The 26,151-nt window shown below is 58.0% G+C and overlaps 3 protein-coding genes across 10 annotated transcripts in view; 1 reads left to right on the top strand and 2 right to left on the bottom strand.

The window, feature by feature from the left end:
* Positions 1-1,536: 1,536 nt before the first annotated feature.
* On the bottom strand, positions 1,537-4,597 carry KCNE3 (potassium voltage-gated channel subfamily E regulatory subunit 3). 4 transcript variants are annotated; one of them, XM_086739803.1, is made up of 2 exons: positions 4,465-4,597; positions 1,537-2,368 (listed from the first exon to the last, which is right to left on the bottom strand). In XM_086739803.1, the coding sequence occupies exon 2, from the start codon at positions 2,353-2,355 to the stop codon at positions 2,044-2,046; it is 312 nt and encodes a 103-aa protein (XP_086595929.1). In that variant the 5' UTR covers positions 2,356-2,368; positions 4,465-4,597; the 3' UTR covers positions 1,537-2,043. The 4 variants fall into 4 exon arrangements, with proteins under 4 accessions (XP_086595929.1, XP_086595928.1, XP_086595930.1 ...); XM_086739802.1 differs by lacking the exon at positions 4,465-4,597 and adding an exon at positions 4,046-4,169; XM_086739804.1 differs by lacking the exon at positions 4,465-4,597 and adding an exon at positions 3,545-4,038 and having other exon boundaries at positions 1,537-2,358.
* On the bottom strand, positions 4,166-6,870 carry LIPT2 (lipoyl(octanoyl) transferase 2). The gene is made up of 2 exons (XM_086739800.1): positions 6,381-6,870; positions 4,166-4,837 (listed from the first exon to the last, which is right to left on the bottom strand). The coding sequence occupies exons 1-2, from the start codon at positions 6,859-6,861 to the stop codon at positions 4,605-4,607; spliced, it is 714 nt and encodes a 237-aa protein (XP_086595926.1). The 5' UTR covers positions 6,862-6,870; the 3' UTR covers positions 4,166-4,604.
* The window catches only part of POLD3 (DNA polymerase delta 3, accessory subunit), a 45,046-nt gene continuing 25,382 nt past the window's right edge, over positions 6,488-26,151 (top strand). For 4 of the 5 annotated variants that reach the window (XM_086739799.1, XM_086739795.1, XM_086739794.1 and 1 more), the window contains exons 1-2: positions 22,882-23,037; positions 24,664-24,719. In XM_086739799.1, coding sequence (XP_086595925.1) covers positions 22,978-23,037; positions 24,664-24,719 — 116 coding nt within the window. In that variant the 5' untranslated portion in view covers positions 22,882-22,977. Of the gene's footprint in view, positions 6,574-22,881; positions 23,038-24,663; positions 24,720-26,151 lie in introns of those variants that run through there. The other variant, XM_086739796.1, reaches the window with a different exon arrangement.

Genomic DNA, 26,151 nt, shown 5'->3' with positions numbered 1-26,151 from the left:
CAAATTTAACCGCAGGGGCGCAGAGAGGGAGCTGCGGGTGAATCAGAAATCGGATGACTTAACGATCGTCGCAGGAGCTGTGTCTTGCAGGAGGGTTTTTCCCACTTAGGATCTTCTGGATTAGGGAAAAGCAGCTTTTTTTTTTTTTTTTCCAATTTTTATGACACGCCACCCTGTGACAGGGTTGTCCCCCCAGGTCACAGCAGCAGAAGATGGGGTCACCACATCCACCCCAGCCACCCCTTCTCCCAGCAGGGCCAGAAGACCCCATCACCGGGGGGTTTTGGGGCGCCACGCTCACCATTCAGCCCCCGTCATGTCACGGGGACCTGCTCCACGGCTCATCCCGCCAGAGCAGCCGGCATTAGCGCGGGACAAACACCGCGGAGCTGGAGAGAACCCGAGCACGGTGCGTGCTTGCACAGCCCAGCCCGGCGCAGGGTTGCTGTCTCGGCTGACCCCACCTGGCCCAATTCCCCCAGTTTATTTGCAGATAATGGGTTTATTTTCCTTTCCCAGCCCTGCCACTGCAAAACAAACACAGCAAAGCCTCTCGAGTTACTTCCCGCTTGGACCAGGTGCCAGGAGACCTTGGCGGCGTTTGCCCCCCGCGCCCTCGGAAAGCCCCGCCGGCACCGCGCCCCCGGCTCAGAGCCCACAGCGGGCTCAGCCCCAGAGCCCTGGGTTTTGTGCCCGAGCCGAGGGGATGGGAAATCAGGAATTGGGCGCTGAGGCGCTGCCGTCCCGGTGCCTCGGGTGCCAAGGTTTCCAGCCCTACCCCAAGCGCGCTCACATCCAGTATTATTTTTTGGATTAGGGTTTGGCGTCACCGTTTGGGCTCGGGCATCGCGTTTGACCTTTGAACGCAGGCAGAAAAGCCCCTACGGGCCAGCTAATCTCGCTGCAATTAAAGACATTAATTATGCCATCATTAACAGGTTAAGACGTGCGAGGGACGGGGTCACCGGCGCTGCCCCACAGCCTGTTTTGAAGGACAGGGACGTTCACTGTCCTGGACACCGGCCACTCCATGGGCCAGTCCCAAACCCGGCCGGTTTAATAGCGGAGCCGAAGCCAAGGAGCCCAGCAGGACCCGAGAACATCCCCTTCCCGTCCGCCGCTGCGCCCTTGCCCCGTGGAAAACACATTTGGGCCCTGCGGTACAAAAGGCCAAAGCTACAGCTGACAGCAGGAAGGAAGCAGGAAAAACTCCGGCATCACCGTCCGGAGCCCAGAGAGACCTTTGGGGACACACGGAGCCGGATGCCTCGGGCTCGGGTCACGGTCGCAGAGTGTGCCCGCTGCTCGGACAACGCTCCCCGGCCGGCGGTGAGGAGAAAGCATCTCGTGTCCTTGGGACGGGGCTGCGATGCCACCAAGGTGTTGCCGCTGATGTCCCCTCGACAGCGCGCAGGGAGCGTGTGTAGCCCTCACAGCATCCCTCGGGCACCGGCAGCCGGGGCAGGGCAGCGGGGCGTCCCACGGATCACGCCCGATGCCGACTTCGCTCGGAGAAGAAGCAAACGTGACCCCCGCTGGAAACCACCACCTCCTTTAATTCCCCGCCAGAAAAGCAAGGCCCAGCCCGGCTCAAAAATTACAGGGTTTTAGCACCAGAAAAGCCCGCTAGCCCACATCACGAAGCTCCTCGGAGCCCACGGAGGTCAGTGCTGGCCCATCTGAGCGGGGAAACGGTGGATTTTCCTCCTTGGAAGGCCACGGTGGGAAGGGAGCTGCCTCTGCCGTCCCCATCCCTCTGGGGCTCAGCCAAGGTGGGTTTGTGGGCCCGGGACCTGCCCATGGGTCGCACCCTGCCACCTCCTGCCGAACGGGAGCCACGACCCGGCCAGGATGTCCCCGCGCCGCTCACGCCGGGGCTGAGCACCTCCATGGGGGCACCGGGGCTGGCGGGGGGGGTGTTTCCCAGCAGCTTTGGGGCCGAGCTGGCCGGCAGCGCTGCCCATCCCGTAGGCAACGGGATGGAGAGCAGCGACGTGACCCCAAACCCAGCGTCTCCCGGAGGAGAAGGCGTCGGGGCCGGGCTCAGATCATGGAGACCCTGTTCTTGATGTAGACGTGGTACGGGTCGCTGCGCTTGTCCACCTTGCGGGAGCGAGTGTAGCCCAGGATGAGGCTCCCCACCGTGGCGGCGAAGAGCGTCATGACGAAGAGGATGTACATGTAAGCGTTGTCGTTGCGGCTGGGACGGCTGGCGCGGGCGGTGGCGTTGCGGGCGGCGGCGACGGCGGGGCGGTCGGTGGGGCAGAGGACGACCCCGTGCAGTGTCTGGTTTAAGGCATTAAGCACCGCCTGGATGCTTTGGTGCCAGGTCTCCGTCCGGTTGTCCTCCTCCATGTCCTCCTCCAGGCTGCAGGGAAGGACAGGGAGGCTCAGCCGGGGCTGCTCCCGCAGCGGCGGTGCCCCCGCCACGATGCCGGGGATGTCCTGCCAGACCCAGCGATGACCCCAGGACGGTCCTTGAAGCAGCTCCTCTGCCCCGCAGCAAGGGGAGGAGCGGGGATGTCCAAACCCTTTGCATTCGCAGCCACCCCCTCCCCAAATTTCACTCCTTCCGTGGAGGGGATAAAGCCCCTGGGGGTTCGGGGCAGCTGCCTGCCCCCCTCTGCTCCCCGAGGCTGGGGACAATGTGGGGACACAGCTGTCCCGGGGCGCTGGGATGGTTGGGTTCAAAGGCTGCTTTTCCCCTGGGACATGCGGGGACGGTGGGCGTCACCCGTGTCCTGCACCCTTGCAGGGTGCAGAGCCAGCACCCAAAGGACCCTGAGGGGGGGCTGTCTGGGGTCCCCCATCCTAAATAACAGCTCTGGGACTGACCCTGCCAGGAGTGGGGACCTCCTTTCCTCCCCATCGGTCCCAGCCCTGGCAGGGTGCCGCAGCTCCCCACACACCCCTGTGGACCCACACCGAGGGGTCACTGCCCTAAACCCCCCAGGGAATTCCCTCCCCGTGGGTCCCAGACCCCCAAGGCACGGTGCCCCTCCACCAGCCCACCCTGGACCCCCCGCGTGCCCTCTGCGTCCTCGTGCACCTTCGCACCTCGCCGGGGCCTCGGAGCCAGCGCGGACGGAAAGGGACACGGGGACACGGGTTCCCTCTCCCACGCGTGCCATCCTTCGGGACACGCCGGCCCCAAAAAGTGCCCCGGAGCCACCCCCCCGTGCCCCCCCAGCTCCCGAGCACCCCATGCCTGCAGCACCAGCAGCATACCCCATGCACAAGCAGCTGACCCCCCCCCCCCCCAAAAAAAGCGTCACCCCAAATGTAGGGTGCAACTGCCAGGACGAGACCCCAGCAGCGAGGAGGAGGAAGGGGCTGAGCAGCCACGAGTCCACGGGGATGGCCTCAGACCCCACTAAGCAGAAGGAGGCTGAATTTGGGGGATTTAGGGCAAGATCTGGGTTTATCCCAGGAGGGGACCCAAAAATGAGGTGCAGCATGGGAGGACCCCGTGTTACGGGGGGGCGTAGGGCCAGGGAGAGGGGAAGAGGGGACCGGAGGGATGAGAAGGGGGGGTCGCACTCACCCGGGGTGCCCTCCCTGCCTGCGCCGCTGCCAGGCTGAGCCAGGACTGGAGCATCGCGGGGCGGCGGCGAGGGATGCCGGGCTGGGAGTGCCGCACAGCCTCCTCCCCTTCCCGGGGCAGAGCCACCTGCCAAAGCCACCCAGCCCTCACACGGGCCACCAGCTCGTCCCCAAGCCTTGCAGGTCCCACCACGGCCTGCTCGCTCCGGCCGGATACCGGAGACCTTATGGGGCTGGGAGAGCCGGACCCTGCATTTCCCTCCCGGCACACGCTGCCGGTCACGCTTTCCTGTCCCTCCTCCGTCCGTCCCCGCTGTCCCCGAGCCCTCACACCGGGCACCGAGCCTCCGTCCCCGCTCGCCATTCCATCCCGGAGCTCAGCCGGCTCCATGAATTGGGATTTTCCTCCCCATTGCCCCCCTCCCTGGGCCCTTCCACCCCCAACGCTCCCAGCTGCACCCTCCGCCCACCCAAAATCCATGGGTGGCTCATGGCGACCCACCAGCCCTGCGCAGAGAAACCCCCGTGGCGAGGATCTTGGCCACGCAAGGATTTCTCCAGGCACAGGGTGAGAAAAAGGTCGTTATTCCGTAAGCCTTTGGGTAAATAAACGAGCAAAGGATCAGCAGCCAAACTCTCTTTATAGAAAATCTGCCTCTGTTTCCGCAGCGGTGAGGGAAGGATGCTCGACCAACCGGTCCCTCCTCCTCTCGTCCAAAGGGCGTGTGAGCATTCACCCAAATTTGGGATTTTTTTGAGGGAGAGAGGCAGAAAAAACCCACAAAAGCACCTGTTTGGGCATTTCCCCAGCGAGCGACGGGGACGTGGTACCCTTGGAGGTCTCAGCTGATGGACGGAGACCCGCGGGGCTGGGGAGAGCAGCCCTGATGGAATTTTGGGTGTCTAAGCAACAGCCCGAACCTCTCTGCCACCGTTCACGCGTGGTCGACGGGCGAAGGCAGGAGAACTCGTCTCGCAGTAAAGCCCCAGGCGGCTGCCACGCCGTCCGTCGGCCGCGCCGAGGGTTTGCCGAAACACCCAGCTGAGGCGTCGCGGCTCTCCTAGTCCCCGGGGTCTGCCGAAAAGACCAAGGCGCAGTCAAACACCTCCTGGAAGGACTCTAGGAAGGGTTCGAGGACGTGGTCGACGGCGACGCGCCGCCCCAGCTCGCGGCTCAGCGAGGTGACGCCTTTCCCCTCCAGCCCGCAGGGAACGATGTGGTCGAACCAGGCGAGGTCGGTGCAGCAGTTCAGCGCCAGCCCGTGGGAGGTGATGTGATTCCCGCAGTGCACCCCTGCGAGGGCCAGAGCACCCACCCGTCAGCACCCATCCCCAGGGACGCTGCTCAGGCCGCTCTAAACCCTCCCCTGCGTGCCGTGCTCCCCACTTCTGCCGGGGAAAACCCCTAACCCACAGGCAGACTCCCCAGATTTGGGGAAAATGGGGAGCGGCGCATCCGGCTCGCTCCAATCCTGGCCCCACGTCACCCAGCGCCTCCCACCGCTGGAGATTCAAGCGGGCTCGGACGCGGGGCTGTGGTGCAAAGCGGGTTTGGGCTGCAGAGCCCGGCTGGGGGTGCAGGGCTCCAGGAAGGGGCGCAGGAGATGGGGGTGCAGGGCAGGCAGAACAGCACAGGGGATGGGGACGGGGGAAAGGGGCAAGGCTGGGGATGAAGGGACAGGAGATGGGGCAGGGCTGGGGACAAGGAGACACGGGGACAGGGCTGGGGGTGAGAGGTCAGAAGGGGGCAAGGCTGGGACAAGAGGGCAAGGGGACAAGGCTGGTGACAAGGGCACAGGGGAAGGGGACCAGGTTGGGGATGAGGAGTCAGAAGGGGGCAAGGCTGGGGGGCACAGGGGAAGGGGGCAAGGCTGGGGACAGGGACAGGAGAAGGGGGCAAGGTTGGGGGGCACAGGGGAAGGGGGCAAGGCTGGGGACAGGGACAGGAGAAGGGGGCAAGGTTGGGGGGCACAGGGGAAGGGGGCAAGGCTGGGGACAGGGACGGGGAAGGGGGCAAGGTTGGGGGGCACAGGGGAAGGGGGCAAGGCTGGGGACAAGGGGACAGGGGAAGGGGGCAAGGCTGGGGGGCACAGGGGAAGGGGGCAAGGCTGGGGACAAGGGGGGAAGGGGGCAAGGCTGGGGACAGGGACAGGAGAAGGGGGCAAGGCTGGGGACAAGGGGACAAGGGGATGGGGGCAAGGCTGGGGACAGGGACAGGGGAAGGGGGCAAGGCTGGGGACAAGGGGGGAAGGGGGCAAGGCTGGGGGGCACAGGGGACAGGGGGCAGGGCTGGGGACAAGGGGACAGGAGAAGGGGGCAAGGCTGGGGACAAGGGGACAGGAGAAGGGGGCAAGGCTGGGGGGCACAGGGGAAGGGGGCAAGGCTGGGGACAAGGGGACAGGGGAAGGGGACCAGGTTGGGGATGAGGAGTCAGAAGGGGGCAAGGCTGGGGACAGGGACAGGGGAAGGGGGCAAGGCTGGGGACAGGAGAAGGGGGCAAGGCTGGGGACAAGGGGACGGGGGCAAGGCTGGGGACAGGAGAAGGGGGCAAGGCTGGGGACAAGGGGACAAGGGGACGGGGGCAAGGCTGGGGACAGGAGAAGGGGGCAAGGCTGGGGACAAGGGGACAAGGGGACGGGGGCAAGGCTGGGGACAGGAGAAGGGGGCAAGGCTGGAACAGGGGACGAGGGGGCAGGGCTCAGGACCGGGCTGCGAGCGCCCAGCCCCGGGTGCGAGGGCCGCCGCGCCGGCGGTGCAGGGCCGCGGGGCCCCGAAACGCGGCCATGTCCCGCCCCCCACCTCTGCCCTCCGCCTGCCCCCCGCCCCGCCGCGCTCACCGATGGCGCAGACCTTGCTGTCGCCCACCCAGACGCCGGTGAAGGGCGGCGGGAGGGCGCGGGCGGCGGGCAGGCCCAGCCGGCGGCAGAGCCCCAGGATCAGCGCTTCCAGCGCCGCCACGTAACCGCGCAGCGGCAACCGCCGGCGGCGGAGATCCAGGACGGGGAAGGCGAGGAGCTGGCCCGGCCCGTGGTAGGTGATCCGCCCGCCCCGCCGCGCCGCCACCAACCCCGCGCCCAGCGCCCGCAGCCGCGCCGCCGCCTCGGCCTCCGGGGCGCCCCGCAGGCCCCAGGTGTACACGGGCTGGGCCGGTTCGCTCAGCACCAGGCTCTCCCCGGGAACGGGAAAGGGAACGGGGACAACGGGGAGGGAACCGGCCCGGGCCGCCCGCGCCGCCGCCACGCAGCGCTCCTGCACCCGCAGCGCCTCGGCGTAGGGCCGCGGGCCCAGGCGCAGCACCCGCACCGGGCCCCGCGACATGGCGGCGGGCGGCGGCGGGGGAGGGAGCGGGGAGGCCGCGGGAGGCGGGAGGGGCGGGGATCCCGGGCCGGGGCGGCGGGGAGGGGGGGGGCACGGACGGGGACGGGGAGGAGGGGATGGGGACGGGGGACAGGGCAGAGGGGGTGGGGACGAGGAAGGGGAGAGGGGACGGGGGACGGGGAACAGGGGGAGGGGATGGGGGAGAGGGGACAGGGGACAGGGGTGGGGACGGGGGTAGGGGACAGGACAGAGGGGATGAGGACAGGGGACAGGGATGGGGACAGGGGTGGGGAACAGGGGACAGGGGATGGGGACGGGGGTAGGGGACAGGAGAGAGGGGATGAGGACAGGGGACAGGACAGAGGGGATGAGGACAGGGGACAGGGGATGGGGACGGGGGTAGGGGACAGGAGAGAGGGGATGAGGACAGGGGACAGGGATGGGGACAGGGGTGGGGAACAGGGGACAGGGGATGGGGACGGGGGTAGGGGACAGGAGAGAGGGGATGAGGACAGGGGACAGGACAGAGGGGATGAGGACAGGGGACAGGGATGGGGACAGGGGGTGGGGAACAGGGGACAGGGGATGGGGACGGGGGTAGGGAACAGGACAGAGGGGATGAGGACAGGGGACAGGGCAGAGGGGATGGGGACAGGGGTATGGGGACAGGGGTGGGGAACAGGGCACAGGGGATAGGGACAGGGACGTGGGGACGGGGAAGGGGAGAGGGGATGGGGGACAGGGATGGGGAACAGGGGACAGGGGATGAGGACAGGGGTGGGGGACAGGGCAGAGGGGATATGGAACAGGGGACAGGGTGGGGACAGGGCAGTGGGAATGGGGAAGGGGAGAGAGGATGGGGACAGGGGTGAGGAACAGTGGACAGGGGATGGGGACAGGGGACAGGGGTGGAGGACAGGACAGAGGGAATGGGGAAGGGGAGAGAGGATGGGGACAAGGGCCAGGGGTGGGGACAGGGGACAGGGCAGAGGGGACAGAGATGGAGGATAGGGGCCAGACATGGGGGATGAAGACAGAGGATGGGGCCAAGGGACAAGGATGTGAGGGGATAGGGACAGAGGGATGGGAACGGGACAGGGGTGGAGGGATATGGGACAGCAATGGGGGACAGGGGACAGGGCAGAGGGGATGGGGACAGGGCAGAAGGGACAGAGGTGGATGTTAGGGGTGAGCACGGAGGATGGGGACAGAGGATGAGGATAGGGGTGGGAGGGATAGGGGATGGGGACAGAGGATGGGGACAGGGGATGGGGACAAGGGACAGGGAAGGGAGGATAGGGCTGAGGGGACAGGGATGGAGGACAGGGGACAGGCATGTAGGATAGGGACAGAGGATGGGGGACGGGGCAGGGATGGGGAGAGGGGAGAGGGGACAGAGATGGAAGATAGGGGACAGGCAGAGAGGGTGGGGACAGAAATGGAGGACGGGGGAGAGGGGACAAGGGGATAGAGGAGGGTGGTTTGGGGCTGGGACATGGAGGACAGGACCTGAGGACGTGGGACATGGCCCAAGACAGGGTACCGGGGACAGGGCCTGCGGTGGGGGATAGAAGACGGGGGATGGGGACAGGGGTGGGAGGCTGGGGACAGGGAGATGGTGCCCAGGGACAGAGGTTAGAGATAGGGGACAGGGTCTGGGGAGGGGGGATAAGGCACAGGGACGAGGACAGGGCCTGGGGGTGGCTGATAGCGCCCAGGCCTGCAGGAGGGGCACGGGGGGCAGAGGTAGGGACCCCGTCACCCTGGGGCACAGGGCACCAGTGTGGGGGACGGGGCGAGGGGGGGGACAACAGCGGTGGCGGGGGGAGTATGGGCAGGGGGGTGAGGACAGGTCACGGGGAAGGGGCTGGGGCGAGGTGGGCTGGGCAATTGCAGACCTGCTCAAAACGGGGTAAGATGGGGATTCTGGGGTGGCACCTCAAGGTCGTGCACTGTAAATAAAGTTATTGTGCTGCTGAAAGGCTGATCTGCGCTGCGATTAGTCACCCTGCCACTTTGAAAGCGATGAAACATTCCCACCGCCACTTTTTATGACAAACGTCAAAAATACGCAAGTCTGGTCGCAGCGCTAATGAGTCAGCCATTAAACCCCCAGCGAACCGTTCCCAGCCCGCAGCCCTTCCAACTTATCGAGCGGACTGAGCGTGAGAAAGCGTGTTTTGATTTTATAGAGTAATCGGCTGTGTTAATAAACTCTCGTTTTTTGTCACAAACGCGCCTCGCTGCTAATCTCCCCTTTGTTGCCGCAGGTCGTTCGGCTGTCGTCTGACAAGAGCCTTAACTTTGCGCGGGTGTTTGCAAGGAAGGGAAGGCGCTTCCCTTTGTTGACTCGTGTTCTTGATGAAAAGGAGCGAGCGTTTCAATGGATTGTAAAGTTAAGATGGCCTGGGGGAAAAAAAAAATGGGGAAAAAAACCACCATAAACCTCATGAGGTCTTCGTGTCAGCACGTATCTGAGCTCACCCAGCTTCCTTCGGGCGGGATCATCGCTGCGACCACCAGCTTTGGGCGAGCAGCTCCGGGTCTCTGCCCTTGGCAGGAGAAACTCATATTTTTGCACCAACATTGTGTGTGTGTCGAGTTATTTCCTTTTTTTTATGATCCAGGATCAACTTCTTGCCTGGAGATCAAAGCCAAACGCTCTTCCTTTTTGGCTTGCCGTGGCGCTGCCTGCGTAAGACGGGGAGCGTTGTGTGTAAGAGGTCCGGGATCCTCGTAAATAAGACGACAGAGATGAGCCTGGTTGCGTCGCTGGGCTGTTTACCGTCAATATCCTGCTTTTGAAGCCGGGAGGAAATTTGTGTGGAACGGAGCCGCGGATGGCTCACGTTTTATCCTTCTGTCCGGCTCTGAGTGTTTTTAAAGTGATTTGTCTTTGTTTTTTCTTCACGATAGAGTAATTTGCTGTTCTGTTGTACCTTTTCCTTTGGGTATCTTAAACGTTAGCCAAGTCTCTTGAATCCTCACCAGTTCCTTTGATTGCAGAGCCCTTTTTTCTGGCACGGGAGCCTCCCCCGGGGAGCTTTAGAGCTCAGGCAAGTCAGGGCTTAATAGCAGGAAGGGGAGGGGAGGACAAAGGTGGTGGCTGTGAAACAGGTGCCTGGCAAGAGGGACTGTCACAGCTCACAGAGAGCCACAGACGGATGCAAAGGGCAACACCTTGGCTCCGGTGAAGTCCGGGACAAAATTCCTGTTGACTTTGGCAAGGCTGGGATGTCACGGAGAGGTGACGGAGCTGTCCCGGAGTCACAGGCAGAGCCAGGAGCCTGGGCTGCCCGTCGCGCCTCTGGGTACGGCAACGCTCTCCCCACACAGCCCTAAGCCTGTCAGCAAAATCCCTTTTTTGATTTTTTTTCCAAGCAAAATACTCGAGGGCCACAGCAGCAACGGGGCTAACGGCTGCTCCGTTTGCACGTACTAACGACATGAATTATTTGAAGCGTGCAGGAATTCGATGCAAGCCCAGCTGTGCTATGGCCTACACAAGCTCAGAGGAAAAAGCCTGTCCCGAAGACCTCGGAGCATCCCTGGCTGCGTTTCTGGGATCATCGCTGCGTGCCTCCCTTCTCCGCAGGGCTGGAAGGAGCTCAGCCGTTACCTCCTCCATCACCCTCGCCCCGGCGAGGTTTGATCCTGGCCGGCCAGCCCCACTGACATCCCGCTGGGTCTCCAAGACCTCCAGTGATGGAGACATCTCCTGCATGAGGAGGTGGTGCTGGGAAGCCTTAAGCTATCGATTTATTTTTCCTTGGTGTCTTTCCCTGAGGGTGTTGGGAGGGCATCGCTCGGGCTAAGATCTCCGGTTCATTCAGGCAGGATCGTGGTGGATGTGACCCAGAGGCTCCTGCCCCCCTGATTTGTTCGTTGACTCAGAAGGACGTTCCCAAGGCTGTGAGAAAGGGGAAGAAAAACAAGGAAACGCGGGTGCGAGGCTGCGCCGCGGGCTGCGTGCACCGCGGGCTGCGTTAAGGAAGTCGTTAAGGAAGCTCCTTGCTGCGCCTGGGGAGACAGGTCAGAGCTGGTGTGAGTTTCTGTGTTGATTACACGTCTCTTGGCGGTCGTCATCTTTTGACCCATCTTGGAGGCGACATGGCAGGCAGCTCCGCTCCTGCGAGCTTCCCGTGCTGCCAGGAGCTGGTGTTTCCACTCGCAAAGCTCAGATGTGTCATTGGGCCTTCATCGGCCCTGGTGAAGATGCTCTCGTCTCCCGTTTGCTGCTGGCCAGTCACCCTGCTAGAGGTCACCTTCCCCTCTGGTCAGCCAGCGTGACATCACAGACCTGCCAAAACCATCCTGGTTAGGTTAAACACTCATCCCAGCATTGTTTTTAAGAAAAATCCTCTGGAAGAGCTGTTAGGGAGGGGGCTGGCATGCTGTGATGTTGGCGGGTATTTGGGGACAGCAACCCCAGAAGGGACACTGCCAACATGTCCAGGTGAGAACCTACCTGGAGTAGTGCGTCCAGCTCCAGAGTCCTCAGCACAGGAAGGACGTGGAGCTGCTGGAGAGGGTCCAGAGGAGGCCACGCAGATGCTGAGAGGGCTGGAGCAGCTCTGCTGTGAGGCCAGGCTGAGAGAGCTGGGGCTGCTCAGCCTGGAGAAGAGGAGGCTCCGGGGAGAGCTGAGAGCGGCTCCCAGTGCTCAAAGGGGGCTGCAGGAAAGATGGGGAGAAATTCCAGGTGGTGGATGCCCCATCCCTGGAAACATTCCAGGCCAGGTTGGCCGGGGCTCTGAGCAACCTGATGTGGTTGGAGATGTCCCTGCTCCTGGCAGGGGGGTTGGGCTGGGTGGGCTTTAACGCTCCCTTCCCACCCAAACCATTCTATGATTCTGAAAGTGACAGTTGGGGTGCTAAAAATTGTTATTCCTTCTGTCTTTTCTTTCTGCTGCCAAAAACCTGCCAGTTCAGAGTGGTTTTTCAGGGATTAATCTCCCGAGAGAAGTTATTTCTGCTTTGAAGCAGCTGTCTCTTTCGAAAGGTCTTATTTCAGACACCAGACTGGAAAAAAAAGGTAATTTATTCCAACTGTCAGGGATCAGACCCGGTGCTTTTCCTTCCCGTGACGAGGAGCGGATGAACCCGTCGGTGTCCGTCCGGGAGCTGCGAGCAGCAGCGGCAGGAAGGGACTGTCTTTGGAACATCTCGGAGACCCGCTCCGTTTTTACTGGCACACAGAGAATTGCAGCAGTTGCTGTCCTGGTTGTGTTGAAATCAATAATATTCTTTTAAAATGTAGAACAGTGTTTGAATTCAGCTACTTTCAGGTGCAACGTTGTGGTTTATACTTGCTCTTTGGGTGTCACTAGAGGGAGAGCGGGGCTGGCATCGTGGGGGACAGGGATGGGGCAGAAGGCACTGCATTTTCCCCAAATCTGAGCTAAAGCAGGGCTTAGGAGCCCTGAACCCTCCACAGCATCCTTCCAGGTGGCGATGCAATGTCTTACTGGCTTGAGATGCTGATTTCTCCTGTCTGTTCCTCACCAGGACTTTTGTGGGTCCATGCCGGCTCCAGCTTGGAGGGTCTGGGCAATCTTCTCATCATAGAATCACAGACTGGTTTGGGTGGGAAGGGACCTTCAAAGCCCACCCAGCCCAACCCCCCTGCAAGGAGCAGGGACATCTCCAACCACATCAGGTTGCTCAGAGCCCCGGCCAACCTGGCCTGGAATGTTTCCAGGGACGGGGCACCCACCGCCTCTCTGGGCAACCTGGGACAGTGTCCCACCACCTGAATAAAAAATTACTTCCTTTATTTATTAAATACTTTTAGATTCTGAATTGAGAGATCTTTAAAATTTAAACAATGCTGTGTCTTCAAGGCCTTTTGAACTCAAAAGCATAAATCTTCAGGCATTGATGAAGTTCCTACCCTTTCCTTTCTTTTTTTCTGTACTAGAGACCTGCTGCCTCTCTCATTTCCATGCTGCTCAGAGCATAAAGCAGTGGTGAGCGAGGTCAGAACCGGATCCCACGGCATTTTCGTAAGCAGAAAAGAAATCCTCAGCTAAGAATTTCAATAATCGTGTTCCTACCCTCAAGGCAATCCGCAATACCTAGACACATGCCGTGCCCTGAAGGTAAAAAATGTAATTTTATAGTTACCAGGCACGTTCACCCGGGTCAGGAAGTCATCCAGAAAGCTCAAAGCAGAAAATGTAAAGGAGGAAAAAACAAAAGATGAAAAGAGACTTAAAAAAAAAAAATGCTGAGTGATGTATTAAGACCTGCACGCCCCTTCCGTGAACAGCGCGCAAACGTCAAGCCGGGAGCGAAATGTCGCAGTACGAGAAGAGCTCCAGCGCAACGCAGGAGAAAAGAGCAGAAAGGCGTGAGAGAAAGTGCACGGGACAGCGGGAGAGGGAGGATGTAGATGATTTTGTTCCCAGCAAAACAAAGACGATGCCAGCTGAGCAACGCCATTGCTGTGAGCAGGAGGGAAAGGCTCTGGTGCTGCGGGGCCGTGTGCGTTGCGCGGGTTTATTTTAACGCTTGTTAACTGTCTGCAGTTTCCTTCCCCGACCTCTGCTGGGTAAAAAATAAAATTGTGGCGTTCAAGTGAGGATCTGTATCCTCCCAGAGTTCTCGTGGAGCGAGTGATTTTGCCCAGAGCGCGGTGGGCTCCTGCTAAACGTGGCTACTGATGGGTGGCATCGCTGGGTGCCAGCTGTGGCCAGCAGCTGTTCCTTGGGGCTCCATGCTTGCTGGAGCTCTGCAAGAGCATGGTTGCTCCCAGAATCATGCAACTCTCTTCATATTTCATAGAATCACAGAGTGGTTTGGGTGGGAAGGGACCTTGCAAGCCCACCCAGCCCAACCCCCCTGCCAGGAGCAGGGACATCTCCAACCACATCAGGTTGCTCACAGCCCCGGCCAACCTGGCCTGGAATGTTTCCAGGGATGGGGCATCCACCGCCTCTCTGGGCAACCTGGGACAGTGCCTCACCACCCTCAGTGTTAAAAATTGTTCCTACTATCCAATCTGAATCTGCCTCCCTCTCTTTTGAAACCATGACCCCTGGTCCTGTCCCAGCAGGCCCTGCTGAAGAGTCTCTCCCCACCTTTCCTGCAGCCCCCTTTGGGCACTGGGAGGGTATTGGTTTGTAACGGGTTATTCTTCAGCTTGCTCAGCTCTTTAAGGCGCTGCAGCGGGTGATTTCGGAAGTGCCGGTGGATGCCGTGCAGTGGGGATGAATGCAACGCTATAGGAAGAGCGGCTGGAAAGCTGGCCGGCGGAAAAGGACCTGGCAGTGCTGGCAGCCAGCCGGCTGAACATGAGCCATGGCCAAGAGGGCCAACACCATCCTGGCTTGTGTCAGGACCAGTGTGGCCAGCAGGAGCAGGGCAGTGATGGTGGCCCTGTACTGGGCACCAGTGAGGCTGCACCTCTAATGCTGTGTGCTGAGTTGGGCCCCTCCGCACAAGAAGGACGTTGAGGTGCTGGAGCACGTCCAGAGAAGGGCAACGAACGTGGTGAGGGGTCTGGAGCACCAGTGTGATGAGGAGCGGCTGGGGGAACTGGGGTTGTTCAGTCTGGAGAAGAGGAGGCTGAGGGGAGACCTCATCGCTCTCTACAGCTCCTGACAGGAGGGTGCAGAGAGGGGGTGTTGGTCTCTTCTCCCAAATAACTTGTGATAGGATGAGAGGAAACGGCCTCAAGTTGGGTCAGGGGAGGTTTAGGTTGGATATTGAGGAAAATTTCATCACCGAAAGGGTTGTCAAGCGCTGGATCAGGCTGCCCAGGGCAGTGGTGGAGTCACCATCCCTGGAGATATTTAAATTATGTGTAGATGGGGGCACGGTTTAGCGGTGGCCTTGGCACTCTTAGGTTTATGGTTGCACTCGATGACCTTAAAGGTCTTTCCCAACCTAAATGATTCTGTGGTTCTATGATTTAATGCCTCATGCCACCACTCCATTGACGCTTTAAACTAGCACGAGCCTGCAGCGCGTTCAGGCACAGCAATGCCGCCGTCCCGCTGCTCCTCAGCAGCCGTGTTCGTGCGACAGGGTGTCGAGCTGGTTTGGAGGGCCTCAAACAAGACTAAAATTAGTCCAGGAAAAAGTCTGGTTTAATCTCAGTTGGTTTTCCTGACCCAGTTCGCAGCATGGCTGCAGAAACGCTCGTGCTGACAGTAAGGTGGGTGGTGGGGAAAAAAAAAAAAAAGAAATTGTAGAAGAGGAAGATTAACGTAGCTCTCTCGCTATTCCCAGCAATACCAGCTGAGCTTCATCGCCCAGGCTGGCGGCGTGCAGCTCCAGGGCTGCCAGGCAAGCGTGGTGTCCAGCTGTCACCTGCTGACTCCGGCAGAGAATTGCACGAGAAGAGATGAGGTTGGAAATGCGGTGCCCACGCCTCCGTACGAGGTCACTGCGCTCGCAGGCTGCGTCGGCTGTCGTTGCTGTTTGGCCGTTTGCAAGCTCCGTTAAGTAGGTGACCCTTCCCATCACTGCACTGGGGCTTTTTCAGAATTGTTGCTTCTTGCTGCCACTTATTAACTCTGTTATGGGGTTTTTGCCCCCAAATCTACTCACCAGTCTTCTTTTGGAAGCTGAATCTCACTAGCAGCTAAGGAAATGTGTACAGAGACATTGAAGAACCCATCTTCGGAACCCAGCCTGTTCCCAGAGCTCAGAGCTTGCAGTGCAAGGGGTAGCTTCAGTCATAGAATCATGGAATGGTTTGGGTGGGAAGGGACCTTCAAAGCCCACCCAGCCCAACCCCCCTGCCAGGAGCAGGGACATCTCCAACCAGATCAGGTTGCTCAGAGCCTGGGTAGAGGGGCAGAATCCCCTCCCTCGCCCTGCTGCCCACGCTGTGGGGGTGCAGCCCAGGGTGCCGTTGGTTTCTGGGCTGTGAGCGCACGTTGCCGGCTCGTGTTGAGCTTCTCACCCACCAGCACCCCCAAGTCCTTCTCCTCAGGGCTGCTCTCCATCCGTTCCCCCCCAGCCTGGATTTGTGCTGGGGTTGCCCCCACCCACGTGCAGGACCTTGCACTTGGCCTGGTTGAACCCCGTGAGGTTGGCACGGGCCCACCTCTCCAGCCTGTCCAGGTCCCTCTGGATGGATCCCTCCCCTCCAGCGTATCGACAGCACCACACAGCTCGGTGTCATTGGTGAACTTGCTGAGGGTGCGCTGTGTCCTGCTGTCCATGTCCTGACAAAGATGTTGAACAGGGCTGCGCCCGACATGGACCCCTGAGAAACGCCACTCGTCACTGGTCTCCACTTGGACATCGAGCCGTTGTGTGACTACGTGATCTAAGAGTTTGCTCCCAACATCTCCTCGCCTCCCTGTCCCCGGGATGCTGTAGCTGTGCGCTGCCCTGTATTTGGGGAGACGCTTTTCTGCTCATTCTCATCCCTGCTTTACCCGTAGTCATTCTTCAGTGGATTTTCATTATTTCCTAGCGGTTTCTCTTGTTTATCTTCTTTAACAGCCTGTCTGCTGGTGGAAACAGATCCTCGTAGCTGCTGGTAAACGAGCTGTTCCGCCACAGCTCCTTCTGTGCCCATCCGACCGCTGAATAAATGCCAAATGCTCCGTGCTGAGGCTCACTAATTGTCGTGAAATAAAATACATCAAGAACAGGAGTCCGTGGGGAGACTATTCCATCAGTCTGCCCATGCAAACGGCCCTGAGAACATGCTCGGGATGAGATGTGGGTTTTAGTTTATAGCCCGGAGTCACAAACACCTGCCACTGAGGTGACTTGAGATGGGAAATGTGTCATGATGCTTTTGAAGACGTTCATGTCAGTCATCCTTGTTTAGACGTGATAAGCTGTACTTGGTGGTAGCAGAGATTACATCCTTCCGGATATTTTTATTTTTCAAGAAGGACTCTTAATACAAAAGTACAAAAAATCTTGGCACAAAAGACCGTACAACGTATAAAAGAAAATCTATCTGCTCGTACCATGAACAACGCAACGTTTCTCTTCAGGGGGGAACGTGGCATTGTGACGCACTCCAGAACATGTGAGTGGCCTGGGAACCAGCTCCAGATCCAGGGAGGGGATTCTGCCGCTCTGCTTCGCTCTGGTGAGACCCCCCTGCAGCGCTGCGTCCAGCTCTGGAGCCCCCAACAGCAGAAGGACGTGGAGCTGCTGGAGAGGGTCCAGAGGAGGCCACGCAGATGCTGAGAGGGCTGGAGCAGCTCTGCTGTGAGGCCAGGCTGAGAGAGCTGGGGCTGTTCAGCCTGGAGAAGAGGAGGCTCCGGGGAGAGCTGAGAGCGGCTCCCAGTGCCCAAAGGGGGCTGCAGGAAAGGTGGGGAGAGACTCTTCAGCAGGGCCTGCTGGGACAGGACGAGGGGTGGTGGTTTCAAAATAGAGGGAGGCAGATTCAGACTGGACTAAGGAAAAAAAATTTTTACACTGAGGGTGGTGGAGCACTGTCCCAGGTTGGCCAGGGAGGCGGTGGATGCCCCATCCCTGGAAACATTCCAGGCCAGGTTGGCCGGGGCTCTGAGCAACCTGATGTGGTTGGAGATGTCCCTGCTCCTGGCAGGGGGGTTGGGCTGGGTGGGCTTGGAAGGTCCCTTCCAACCCAAACCAGTCTGTGATTCTATGATTAAGACACCTAAATTCAGGTGTCTCCACATACGCTGGGTGTCTAAACCTCTGGGGTTTCGGCTGTCAGCAGTCACGCTGCTGTTCTCTGCTGCTTCTCAGAGGGGAGATGTGTTCCTGCTCGTACGTCCTTCTTCCACCTGAAACTCATCTCCGTAGTTTCTTAGACGCCTCTCCTTTGTCGGCATTATTGCCGTCTCACTCTGTGAGTGTCTCAAGATTTTTTAAGTTGTGAACAGAATTTAAAAACAGAAAAGAACATAGAAAAGATGATTAAGACATGCAAATATATACATCCATGTCAAATGGAGTTGTCTCCTGTGACAGCAATTTTTGTTGCAGTTTATGGAATTCCCTGTACTGATTCTGACCCTGGCAAGCCTAGAAGCAAATTAATTGTGTTAGGTTTACGATTGGACTCGATGATCTTGAAGGTCTTTTCTAAGCTAAGAGATGCTATGGTTCTGTGAGTCTAATTAGAATGACAGAATCACAGAAAGGTTTGGGTGGGAAGGGACCTTCAAGGCCATCCAGTCCAACCCCCCTGCCAGGAGCAGGGACATCTCCAACCACATCAGGTTGCTCAGAGCCCCGGCCAACCTGGCCTGGAATGTTTCCAGGGATGGGGCATCCACCGCCTCTCTGGGCAACCTGGGACAGTGCTCCACCACCCTCAGAGTAAAACATTTCTTCCTACTATCCAATCTGAATCTGCCTCCCTCTATTTTGAAACCATGACCCCTGGTCCTGTCCCAGCAGGCCCTGCTGAAGAGTCTCTCCCCACCTTTCCTGCAGCCCCCTTTGGGCACTGGGAGCCGCTCTCAGCTCTCCCCGGAGCCTCCTCTTCTCCAGGCTGAACAGCCCCAGCTCTCTCAGCCTGGCCTCACAGCAGAGCTGCTCCAGCCCTCTCAGCATCTGCGTGGCCTCCTCTGGACCCCCTCCAACTGGTCCACGTCCTCCTGATGTTGGGGGCTCCAGAATTCCCACTGTTTTTCTCATGGTGCTTGATCCTAAGTCTTCCAGCTTTTCCGTTTTGTACAGTTACGGAAGGGGTCGTCGCCTTGCCTTTCATTTTGTAGCTGAAATCCTCCGCTTCTGCTCAGCTGGGATGCGTTTCTGCCGCAAAAGTGGATCTTCAGAAGCCTCTACGAGATCTGATGAGCTCCAAAAGGAGATGGGTGCCAGGACCTGGATGAGTTTTGGACAGATCCAATTAACTGGGCTGTGACGCTGGGATGTCCGCATTCCTGTTTCCCCCCCAGCGTCACTCGGTTGCTGAAGGAAGCCCCTCCTCATACGGCATTAATTAAAACTTCAACAGAACTCCTTTCACTCAAACTCCTCCTCAGGCAGGTGCTTGCCAGCTGCTATATATAAATTTCCAGAGACTCTGCCCGTTCTTTTTCGGTTTTTTTGGAAAGCACTTGTGAAAAAAACCATTATTACGAGTCCTCGGGCTCAGTTTCTGCTGGTGCTGCTGGTTTTGGCTGCGGGCAGCCGCAAGTACAAGACATTTTGTTACTAACAAGACATCTTTGAAAGAATCCTTTATAACGCTTTGAGGAAAAAAGTCTGGGAGTCGGGATGCTCGGGCTTTACACCTGGGAGTATTGAAAGGTTCTTGGACAGATCACATAACCTCTCTGTGTCTCGGCGGCGGCGTCTTTGAAATGGGGATAATGCTCCTCTGCTTCTTGAGCGGGACTGTACGTTTAGGGGGTGTTTAACCCCAAGCACGTACTCTTCAGCATTACAATGAGATTATTTCTCTTGTTCCCATTCTTCCTTCTTTTTTAAAATTACACATTTTAGCCGTGAAAGGTCATTTACAAGTGTTCCCATCCAGGGAAAGGAGACAGGGTGGGTTCTGCTCTTCAGCTCCTTCTGCAAGTTAAGGAGCCAGTCTGCTACGCGGCTCTTCTTTAATGTGCAGAGTACATTTGGTTTCAAAATAGAGGGAGGCAGATTCAGACTGGACAGAAGGAAGACATTTTTTTACGCTGCGGGTGGTGGAGCACTGTCCCAGGGTGCCCAGAGAGGCGGTGGATGCCCCATCCCTGGAAACATTCCAGGCCAGGTTGGCCGGGGCTGTGAGCAACCTGATGTGGTTGGAGATGTCCCTGCTCCTGGCAGGGGGGTTGGGCTGGGTGGGCTTTGAAGGTCCCTTCCCACCCAAACCCTTCTGTGATTCTATGATCCTATGATTTTTGCCCAAGGACTTGATTCCCTAGATGAAATGGCACAATGACTCTTCTCCAGCTGTGGGCAGAGCTGGAGACATCTCCTACTAGTGACAAGGATAACCCAGAATCTACAAAAAAAAAATTGGCTTTTTGTAACGGAGAGCAATCTGTGGGTAATGAGCTCGACCTTTGTCCTGCTCCTTTTGAAATGAGAAAGAAAATCTCTGCCTTCACGCGGTGAAAGGTTCTCGCTCAGCGCTGGCTAATTAAACATGTATTTTGCAGCATCACTAACGTTGAAGTTGGTGTCACAGCCTCGGCTTCCCAGAGGAAGATGACTCCTTTGAGATGTTAAGGCTGATTTTGTGATCTTTCCTGGCAAACCGGCAGAGTTTGTCTCTGCTTCTCCTCTGTTACAGCTCTCAGGACTAATATAGGAGCGCGTTCATCTCACACGCCCAAATTTCGTTTGAAATTCTTCTCAGGAGTGATTCAGCCCCGTAAGCCGTGGCACTACATGCGGACCTCCCAATTTCCTGAAGCCAGTACCGCTAGAGACAAACTGTACATCAGGAAAACACCTGTCTGTTCATGAAGGTGATGTTTCGGCGATCTCTTCATCGGAGGAACTGACTTCTGGCCCTAAAAGCACATTTTTCAGCTCAGGACTGCTCAGCGCCTGAAAACGCGGAGGGCAGAGGAAACACGCATCAGTTCTCTCCCGCAGAAACGGATACCGTGGCGGTGCCAGACGCTAAGAACTTATTTCTTTTGTGTTGCTCGTCCTTAACTGTCACTAAAATGAAGGAAGCCATCTGCGTGCAGTCTCAGGTGAAGAGGTCCCGTGACAGTTTTATTTTCCCCGTGAAAGGAGAGGTCTATGGAATCGACTCCGCGTGGCTTCGTATGTTGTAGACCGTTCCCGACCATTTAAATCTCAGGCTCAGTTTGTAGGCAACACTTTGCTAACCTAACTAGATGGTATATGGAAAAAAAAAAAAGCAATTAATTGAGCTAAAACAAGCCAAAAAAATGCGCAGGAGGCAGAGGGATTCAGGCTGATGAGGTCCGGAGAGGGTGGGAGATGCCAGACATCCCTCTCCCAGCAGCAGCAACCACACGGTAAGGGAAAAAAAAAACCCAACCCTCAAAACCACCTCGTCGATTTTGTCAGATTTTAGATTAATTTCACCGTGGAGAAGTATTTAGAAAACAATATCGATGTATCATCGAAGTCCTCAGCTGACTGTGGAGTTGTATTAAAAATGGGATGGGATTGGGAATTAAAGACTGGGAATGTCGTGTTCCAGCATTTGCTATTCATCTTAAAAAAGGAAGCATGGAGTAATATTTATCAGGTGCTGTGAGAAGTGCTGGAAGTGGTCACCAGTGGAAATATGGGGACAGTTTAACTGAGATTAAGAACGGTTTTAAATAATCCCTCACCCTGCCTTTGAACGACGACAGCGTTTATTTGGGGGGGGGAGCGGCAGGATTCCAATGCCTGGTTCCCCTCCGCCGTTCCCGTGAGGATCAGGCAGGGCTGGAAAAAAAAAGGAAAATGTGAAAAAGGGAAAATTGGCGATTCTCAGCAAGTGGGTGGTTTGCCCTCCTCTGCGTCCTGCCCAGGGACAGGCCGCCGGGGCAGCCGACGGCCGGGACGATGGAGGCGAGGAGGAGCGGGATGGCGGGAAGGCCGCGGGGCCGTGAGGGACATGGGTCTGTGAGGGGACGGCGTGATGACGTGTGAGGGGATGAGACGGGTCCGTGAGGGGACAGTGCGGGGATGTGTGAGGGGACGGTGTGGGGCCACGGGGCCGTGCGAGGACGGCATGGGGACATGTGAGGTGATGGCATGGGGACATGGGTCAGTGAGGGGATGGCGTGGGGTCATGGGTCTGTGAGGGGATGGCGTGGGGTCATGGGTCTGTGAGGGGATGGCGTGGGGCCATGGGGCCATGAGGAGATGACGTGGGGATGTGTGAGGGGACCATATGGGGACATGGGTCTGTGAGGGGATGGCGTGGGGTCACGGGTCTGTGAGGGGATGGCGTGGGGCCATGGGGCCATGAGGAGATGACATGGGGATGTGTGAGGGGACCATACGGGGACATGGGTCTGTGAGGGGATGGCGTGGGGTCACGGGTCTGTGAGGGGATGGCGTGGGGCCATGGGGCCATGAGGAGATGACATGGGGATGTGTGAGGGGACCATACGGGGACATGGGTCTGTGAGGGGATGGCGTGGGGTCACGGGTCTGTGAGGGGACGGCGTGGGGCCGTGAGGAGATGACGTGGGGATGTGTGAGGGGACCATACGGGGACATGGGTCTGTGAGGGGATGGCGTGGGGTCACGGGTCTGTGAGGGGATGGCGTGGGGCCGTGGGGCCGTGAGGAGATGACATGGGGATGTGTGAGGGGACCATACGGGGACATGGGTCTGTGAGGGGATGGCGTGGGGTCACGGGTCTGTGAGGGGATGGCGTGGGGCCATGGGGCCATGAGGAGATGACGTGGGGATGTGTGAGGGGACCATACGGGGACATGGGTCTGTGAGGGGATGGCGTGGGGTCACGGGTCTGTGAGGGGATGGCGTGGGGCCATGGGGCCATGAGGAGATGACGTGGGGATGTGTGAGGGGACCATACGGGGACATGGGTCTGTGAGGGGATGGCGTGGGGTCACGGGTCTGTGAGAGGACGGCGTGGGGCCGTGGGGCCATGAGGAGATGACGTGGGGATGTGTGAGGGGACCATATGGGGACATGGGTCTGTGAGGGGATGGCGTGGGGTCACGGGCCTGTGAGGGGATGGCGTGGGGCCACGGGGCCATGAGGAGATGACGTGGGGATGTGTGAGGGGACCATATGGGGACAAGGGTCTGTGAGGGGATGGCGTGGGGTCACGGGTCTGTGAGGGGACGGTGTGGGGCCATGGGGCCATGAGGAGATGACATGGGGATGTGTGAGGGGACCATATGGGGACATGGGCCTGTGAAGGGACAACGTGGGGACATATGAGGGGACAATGTTGGGCCGTGGGGCCATGAGGGGACAGCGTGGGGCCATGAGGGGACACCGCGGTCCCCCGGCTCCGTGACCGGACGCCCCGAGGCGGCGGGGCGGGGCGGGCAGAGCGGAAGGGCGTGGCCTGACCGGAGCCGGCCGGGCTCAAGGACCATGCGGCGGCGGAGCCTCGCCTAACGCGCGCAGATCCATTTTGTCCCCGCGGGGCCGCCGTCGCGTCGGCCGGTTACCATGGCGGCGAGCTGGCGGCCGCGGCCCTGAGCTGCGCGGGAAGGCCCCCGCCCGCGGCCTACCCGGGCCTGTCCGCCCAGCCCCGCCATGGAGGACGAGCTCTACCTGGAGAACATCGACGAGTTCGTCACCGACCAGAACCGCATTGTGAGTCCCGCCGGCGGGGCTGCGGGGCGGGGGGGGTGCGGGAGGCCGCCGCCATTGCGGGACCCCCTCAGGAGGGAGCGCCTCCCCCCGTCCCCCGCCACCACCACCACCACGCGTGGGTGCCGTTGGAGGGGGGCGGTCAGCCTGCAGGTTTGGGGGAACCCCTTCAGTCTGGGCCCCAAACCTGGCGCTGGGGGTGCTAGAGACGGGGGGGGGGTGCACTGCCGGGGCCTGGGCCCGTGTCAGCGCCTGAGGCGCTGCAGCCCCCCTCCACCCCCCAATTTCGGTTCAAACAGCTCAAACCAGCTGCTTTCCGTTGGCAGTGCCCCCCCTCCCCCGCATCGCACCCACCTGCGGGACACGCGTGGGTGCTCAGCCTCGGAAGAAAGGAGGCCTCGGCAGCTGCAGCCGCCCGGGCCCCTCAGGGCGCGTTGCTCGGGTTTTACTGGTCTTTTGGGCTTCCTCTCGAGCTGCAGAGGAAACGCCTTTCTTGTCAAGTTGTTTGGTTTTTTTTTTCCCTCCTTTGGCTTTACATTAATTGAATGCCTCTGAAGACAATTGGTAACGGCAGTGTTTATATCGCAGGAAAAGCAGCTCCCCCCACATTCCTTATGCTCCCTAATAGGTGAGCAGGTTTTCCTCAAAAACAACAACAACAAACAAAACAAAACCCCCAAACAGCGTAGTGACAGCAGTGTTTTAGCTCAATTATAAACAGCAGAAGTGTAGAACACTCTGGTTTTTTCCCAGGAAAGGTTGGGGCAGTCTAGTCCCCTATTTTAGCTTAGAAGTAAAGTTTGCACTTATTGTCTGTAGCCTTTTGAAGCCTTGCTTTTTTTTTTTTTTTTTTTTTTTTTAAGGACAATTCAGAAAAATTATAGGCGTGTGTGGCTGTCTTTCTTTCAAAATGAAGATTTTTGCCTAAAAAGTGCCACAGTAAAGTGGGTGCATCGCGTCTGTCAAAGCGGTGGTATTAACGTGAGCTGCCTGTGTCGTTAGGGCTTATTTCAGTAAACTGCTGGACTAATTAAGTGTAATTTAATTGTTGTGTTTGAAAGAGGAGAGGCGCTAGCCTGAGGGTTAGTTTAAAAAGGCAAAGGAGAAACAGGTGTAAAAGATGTGCTTGGTTTAAATAATACAACAAGTCAGTGGCAGGGCTGAGTTTAGCGCTGTGCTCTCCCGGGATTTACACACGGTGCGGTCGGACTTGTGATGCAGGCAGAGATCCTCGTGTCCCAGGGTGGCAGAAACGCAATAAATCCTCAGTAGTTGTTTGGGAGAGCAAGAAGAGCTTCTCACAATTAAAAATTGTGCTGTTTAATGGTTTTCTCCGTTGTGAAGCTAAGCAGCGCGGGCGTTTTGCAGAGTTCGTAGTCATGCAGCGGCATTTCACAAAACCACACCTGTGAGGGCAGTTTGTTTGGCTCTTGGGTTCAGTCTCCTCCTTAAAGCACAGGTGGGTGCGCGTTCTCACTTCTAACAGGTTTCGCTGTGGGTTTCTTGGAGGAGAGTGGGTCTAGAGAGTTTGATTTACCCGCGAAACGAGCAAAAGAGGGCAGTTTAACAAGTCAAGAGAGGTGTTCTAACTAAAGTTGTTTGTTTGTTTGCTTTTTTCCCCCTGTACAGGTAACGTACAAATGGCTGAGCTATACCCTGGGAGTCCACGTCAACCAAGCTAAACAGTAGGTATTTGTGCATCCCACAAACGTTTTGTTTTGTGGCAGAGCCTTGTTAATTACTGTTTGTGGTTAATATATTAAAATTATCTATCGGGAAAGAGTTTAAAATCCTGCATGTACAGTTGGTTATGTTACTCAGCTCCTTACTCCCTCCTACGTTAGGAGACTTTGGGAGTTGTGCTTTGGAGAGCAGCGCTCGGCTGGACACCTCGTGCTGCGTCGTATCGCAACTCTGAATGCTTGGCCCAGAGCAGCTGTTTTAGCGTTACATCGCTGCAGAAATGTATGCAGCTCCTTTCATCCTGAAACACAGATGTGTTTTCTGAGCTTGGCGCCAGTCCTGCAAGCAGAGCCACGCTTCTCTGCGTATCCCAGCTCAGGATGCCATCCGTATCCGTGGGTATCGCTGGGAGCGGCCTCAGGGAAACGCCGAACAGCACTGGTGGTAACTGCAGCTCGCGTGTGCGGCACGTCCGCTCTGATCACCCTGCTGCGTGGCGCGTTGTAAATCCCTGCTTGCCAGGCTTGACGGGCACAGGTAAATGTTTGAAGGATGGCAAAGCCGGCTGTGCTGTCAGAACGATTTTGCTTCTCCAAATTGTGTATTTTGAAGAATAAAAATTGCCGTAACCTCTTATGTATCCTATAAAACAAAGAATGAGCTCTCAAGGATTCCAGGACTGTTGCTACACAGCAAGGTAAAGTTAAGCGTAAGATTTGAAGGCTCTGTAGGAATGTCAAGTCCCATAACACAACTATTTTCTCTCCTTGTTTCTGGCTGTAGCTTGGACCTAAAGGGGCGTTTGCTGGTACTCGGCTGCAGTGTAGTGAGCCCAGCTTCACCTGTCTTGTCCAAACTACAGAATATCAACTGGGGCACTTAATGTGATGAAGAGATTGTTTGGTCTCTTTCCTCTGCGTTGTGTGAACAGTTTAGATGATGTGTAAATCTGAGTGTGCTTCAGTGACGGTGTAGACCTGGCTGGAGAGCTCTGCTGGGAACAGTTGTGGTCATGCAGTAAAACAGAAGGAGCCAGAGAACTTTTTGCCGTGAAGATGATGGCCCAGGAGAAACGGAGGCGCCTTCTCATACCCTTGAAAGCACCCTGGAGATGGAGAACTCCTGTGGCATCTCGATGCTTAAAACTCTCCTCGAAGCTGGAGGAATGCCTGATAACACAAGTGAATTATTTTAGTGAGCCGGGTTGGCTGTGGCAGCATGCTAATTGCAGTCTGTCTCTGTAGAAATAACGATCTTCTAATATTTTTACCAGATAGCATCCCCGTGGAGCGTGCAGTAGCGACTGCCCGGTTACGTGGGGCGCTCGTCGTAAAAGCAGGAGCTGAAAGCTTGAGGCTCAGCTCAATCTCCTCATCACTGGTTTCTGATCACCATGTCAGTGGCTGTAACTGGGATTGTGTATGTACCCCTGGC

Source organism: Chlamydotis macqueenii, chromosome 1 (genome assembly GCF_036417535.1).
Source record: "Chlamydotis macqueenii isolate bChlMac1 chromosome 1, bChlMac1.mat, whole genome shotgun sequence".
NCBI lineage: Eukaryota > Metazoa > Chordata > Aves > Otidiformes > Otididae > Chlamydotis > Chlamydotis macqueenii.
The sequence above is the reverse complement of the archived record's forward strand: the minus strand, read 5'-3'. Positions and strand labels throughout refer to the sequence as shown.

Coding starts and splice junctions, on each gene's coding strand:
- KCNE3 (XM_086739804.1), bottom strand. CDS start 4,024: ATGGATTTTGGGTGGGCGGAGGGTGCAGCTGGGAGCGTTGGGGGTGGA. Junction 2,359..3,544: donor AGGCAGGGAGGGCACCCCGG/GTGAGTGCGACC, acceptor AGCCTGGAGGAG/GACATGGAGGAGGACAACCG.
- LIPT2 (XM_086739800.1), bottom strand. CDS start 6,861: ATGTCGCGGGGCCCGGTGCGGGTGCTGCGCCTGGGCCCGCGGCCCTAC. Junction 4,838..6,380: donor CAGCAAGGTCTGCGCCATCG/GTGAGCGCGGCG, acceptor TGGCCCTCGCAG/GGGTGCACTGCGGGAATCAC.